Source organism: Pteronotus mesoamericanus, unplaced genomic scaffold (assembly GCF_021234165.1).
Source record: "Pteronotus mesoamericanus isolate MK-2021 breed Mesoamerican mustached bat unplaced genomic scaffold, CSHL_Meso_final contig_903, whole genome shotgun sequence".
NCBI lineage: Eukaryota > Metazoa > Chordata > Mammalia > Chiroptera > Mormoopidae > Pteronotus > Pteronotus mesoamericanus.
In genome coordinates, this window is record NW_026555279.1 from 1 (window position 1) to 4,365 (window position 4,365).

Sequence of the window (4,365 nt, forward strand, 5' to 3'; positions counted from 1 at the left end):
GGAGCTGGCAGAGCTTTGCAGGTGAACAAGGGCCGGTGGGAGGTGAGGAGGATGCCCAGAAGCTCTAGGGGAGCTGGCAGAGCTTTTCAGTGAGCAGGGGTGGGTGGGAGGTCAGGAAGCTGCCCAGAAGCTCTAGGGGAGCTGGCAGAGCTTTGCAGGTGAGCAGGGGCCGGTGGGAGCTCAGGATGCTGCCCAGAAGTCTACGGGAGCTGGGAGAGCTTTGCAGTGAGCAGGAGGTGCTGGGTGGTCAGGAAGCTACCCAGAAGGGCTAGGGGATCTGGCAGAGCTTTGCAGGTAAGCAAGGGCCAGTGAGAGGGCAGGAAGCTGCCCAGGAGCTCTAGAGGAGCTGGGAGTGCTAGGTAGGTGAGCAGGGTCCAGTGGAAGGGCTTGAATCTGCCTAGAAGCTCAAGGGGAGCTGGCATAGCTTGCAGGTGATCAGGGGTTGGTTGTAGGGCAGAGAAGTGCTCCAGAAGCTCTAGCGGAGCTGAAGGAGCTATGAAGTGAGCAGAGGGTATGTAAGAGCACCCGGAGCTTCCCAGGAAGCTCTACGGGAGGTAGCAGAGGTACATAGGTGACTGGGTCCGGTGGGGGGACAGGGATCTTGCCCACGTCACTGAGGACAAAGAGACTGTGGTGAGCAGGTCAGCAGACAGAGATCGCAGGGCAGTAGTCATGGGGCACTGCTGTTGATGGGATCCAGGGATGGAGCATGGGCACTTGCTCATTTGCTGTCAGCCTGGACACTGCAGCTATGTGTTGAGCAGAAGTTCTGAGAGCAGGAGGCCAGCTGCTGGGCCAGAAGCAGGACCTGGAGTCCTGCAGGCACTCAGGGTGAGGGCCCTGCTGTTCATGCAGAGGGCACCTGGGGACGGAAAGCAGGAGCCCCTGGGTAAGGAGCCATGTGGCCTGAGTTGGCAGAACTTGGGCCTCAGATGGTCAGGGGCAAGAGACTGATGGAAAAGAGGCCTGAGTTCCTCTGTGGGTCCAGGAAGTGGGACGGGGCAGGGCAGGCTGTGGGGTAGTAGCTGGGAGGAGGGGAGCCAGCAGGACCCTGAGAGGGAGTGGCTCCATGCCCAGGAACTCCAGACAGCAGGCAGAGCAGGCACCAGAGTGCGGGAGGGCAGGAGGGGCAGTGGGCAGCCCAGGAGCTCCGGGGACCACGGCAGGGCCTCAGTGCAAAGGAGCCCTGGAGGAGGTGGGAGATGTGATGAGAGGAAGCAGAGAGCAAGCCACGGGGCCAGGTGAGCCTGGTGGACAGCAAGGGGTTTATACAGTGGCTCCTGGGTAGGGAAGGCTTAAAGGGGAAGGGACAATGGGGTCTCTGAGACCAGTAAGCAACCGTCCCTGTCCCAGAGGCACCAGTCCTGCTGCAGGGAGGTAGGGCGACATGGCGGGGGGCACAGCACAATGGACCCTTCAGTGGAACTAAGGAAGGTCCACTAAGTGCCTGAGCCAGGGCTTCCTGCCCAGGATGAGGGTGGAAGAGGAGAGGGGACCGAGGGGCAGAGCCCCGGGTTGGGCTAATGGGACCAGGATTGTGGGCCAGGCCAAGCTGTGGGGTGGGGATTAACCCTGGCCACCCTGGTGTCTGGACCACTTGCACCACAGAGACGAGGGGTGCTAAGGCCAGTACCTTGCTGCCAGCCATGCTGAGGATATGGCTGCGCTCAGGAACGACGAGGACCAATCAAGAGCTGGGTGGCCAAGGGCATGTGTGAGCTTAGGAGGACACAGAGCACCGGGGAAGGCTGATGGGCCAGGGGCACAGACTTAGGAGCCTGGGCTGGAGGACGGCAGGGACAAGGGTGTCTCCTCTGGACAGGAGCCAGGACTGGGACAGGGTCCGGGGTGGAGACGAGAACCAGATCACTGCCTTGACTGTGCAGCTGACCCAGAGGGGCAGAAAACCAGCGTGACAGGGGCTCTGGCTGCGGGGTTGGCAGTAGAGCATGGGCAGAGCCCCACAATGAGGAAGAGACTCCATGCCCTGGGCAGGGCTAGGGGGGAGGCAGGACAGTAGCACAGGGGACTGACCGCAAGTGCCAGCCAGAAGGATGAGCCACAGGTCAGAAGAAGGAGGACTCTGTGAGGACAAGGGGGCTGTGAATTCTGTGGTGCTTTGGGGGCTCAGGTCCAGGAGGCCACACAGCACTAGCTGAGCTGGTGAGTCCAGCGCCAGCAACCACAGAGGCACAAGACCTTGGTGGAAGACACGCATGGGTGGCTGCTCTGCAGATGATCGGCCCTGGGCACTGGCCTGTGCCCTGTCCCAGGCCTGGGCCCTTGACACCCTGCAGGGACCTCTGGGGCTGAGGCCCTGGCAGTCACACGGCCTCCTCTCTTGCAGCCTCCACCACGGCCCCAAAGGTCTTCCCGCTGTCCCCCCGCTGTGGGGCCACGTCCGGCTCCACATTGTCCCTGGGCTGCCTGGTCTCCGGCTACTTCCCCGAGCCGGTGACTGTGTCCTGGAACTCGGGCGCCCTGACCAGCGGCGTGCACACCTTCCCGTCCGTCCTGCAGTCCTCAGGGCTCTACTCTCTGAGCAGCATGGTGACAGTGCCCTCCAGCAGCGCGTCCAGTCAGACGTACACCTGCAACGTAGCCCACCCGGCCAGCAGCACCAAAGTGAACAAGAACGGTGAGAACCCAGCCACTGGGGGACATCCACTGGGAGACAGGTCAGGGCAGCCTCCTGCCTGGACAGGCCACGGAGCAGGGATGGCTGCCCCAAGGCTGTGAGGGGAGGCGCTAAAGGTCTCCCCATCCTGAAAGTCCCCAATCTCTGGGAGGGGTCTTCTGGGAATTTCCACCAAGCCCAAGATGAACACAGGCTTGACACCTCTTCCCCAACATCAGGGGCCCCAGAGGCAGATGATGTTCTGAAACCTGCTGAGCCCTGGCTCTGACCTAAGCCCACCCCCAAGGCATTAATAACTACACACAGGCCACAATAACCCTCAGTGTGTTCTCTCTGCAGTGCCCATTGAAAATGACAAACCTCAACCAACTTGCGAGAAATGCCCAACATGCCCACGTAAGTCAGCCCCTCGAAAGAGGTGGCCCGAGCCCAGGCGTGGTCCACGAGGGGATGGGTGTCCTGGGGAGGCCCATGTAGGTGCTGACCCCTGGCCACTGTGTCTTTTACACCAGCTGCTGACCCTCCGGGAGCACCTTCTGTCTTCATCTTTCCCCCACAACCCAAGGACGTCCTCATGATCACCTTGACTCCAAAAGTCACGTGCGTGGTGTTGGACGTGGCTTCAGATGACCTCGATGTAGAGTTCACCTGGTACATGGATGACAAACTGCAGAAAACGTTAAAGAAGAAGGCGAAGGTGTTGCAGTTCAACAGCACCTACAGAGTGGAAGATGAATTCCCCATCGTGCACCAGGACTGGCTGAAGGGCAAGGTGTTCAAGTGCAAGGTCAAGAGCAACTCTGTCCCAGCCCCCATCGAGAGGACCATCCACAAGCCCAAAGGTGGGGGCAGCAGCAAGGTGAGGTGCGGGTTCGAGAGGAACAGCCCCTGACCTTGCAGTGACTGTCTGTGTTGACCCCATCCCACAGGAGAACCCAGGATGCCACAGGTGTACACCCTGGCCCCACACCCGGACGAGCTGGCCAAGAACACCATCAGTGTGACCTGCCTGGTCAAAGACTTCTACCCGCCAGACATCAATGTGGAGTGGAAGCAAAATGAGCAGCCAGAGCCGGAGTCCAAGTACATCACGACCCCGCCGCTGAAGGACAAGGACGGGTCCTTCTTCGTGTACAGCAAGCTCTCCGTGGACAAATCCAGGTGGCAACAGGGACAGGTCTTCGCGTGTGCGGTGATGCACGAGGCTCTGCACAATCACTACACCCAGAAGACCATCTCCCAGACTTCGGGTAAATGAGCAGCGTGCCCGGACCTAGCAACCCCCACCCCATGTACACACCCCAGGCTCAGCATTAAATAAAGCACCCAGCGCTGCCCTGGGACCCTGCCACACTGTCACTGTTCTTTCTGAGGAAGAGCCCAGGCCGGGCTCTGCAGCAGGTTGTCACCATGAAGGGGACAGAGGTGGGCCCGCTGGGGCAGGACCAAAGCCTCCAGGTCTGCAGGCACCTGAGACAGGGGGCGGGGTTTTGCCACCAGAGGCCACTCCTCCACAGTCCCCAGCCAGCACCCGCTCTCACAGAGGAGTGGACAGGGCACAGGGAGGGCCCTCCAGAGCCCCACAAGGATGCGAGGGCCCAGAGTTTGTGTCTCTGCATGAGCCAACACGCTGGGACAGTGTGGCCCTTGTCTCCAAGGCTCCCAGTTCACTACTCCTCTCCGGGCTATATGAGGTGGCTCTGGGCCCACACAGGGGGAGGCCCGGC

The 4,365-nt window shown here is 60.9% G+C and overlaps 1 gene segment (V, D, J or C); it reads left to right on the top strand.

Annotated features, from left to right (window-relative positions):
• Window positions 1-2,347: 2,347 nt before the first annotated feature.
• LOC129080841 (Ig gamma-2 chain C region-like) lies at window positions 2,348-3,983 on the top strand (the record flags this gene model as incomplete). The annotated part of the segment is given in 4 exon segments: window positions 2,348-2,638; window positions 2,978-3,034; window positions 3,151-3,480; window positions 3,568-3,983. Coding segments are annotated over 4 exon segments (1,007 nt in total), but the record flags the coding sequence as incomplete, so codon positions are not given.
• Window positions 3,984-4,365: the final 382 nt, after the last annotated feature.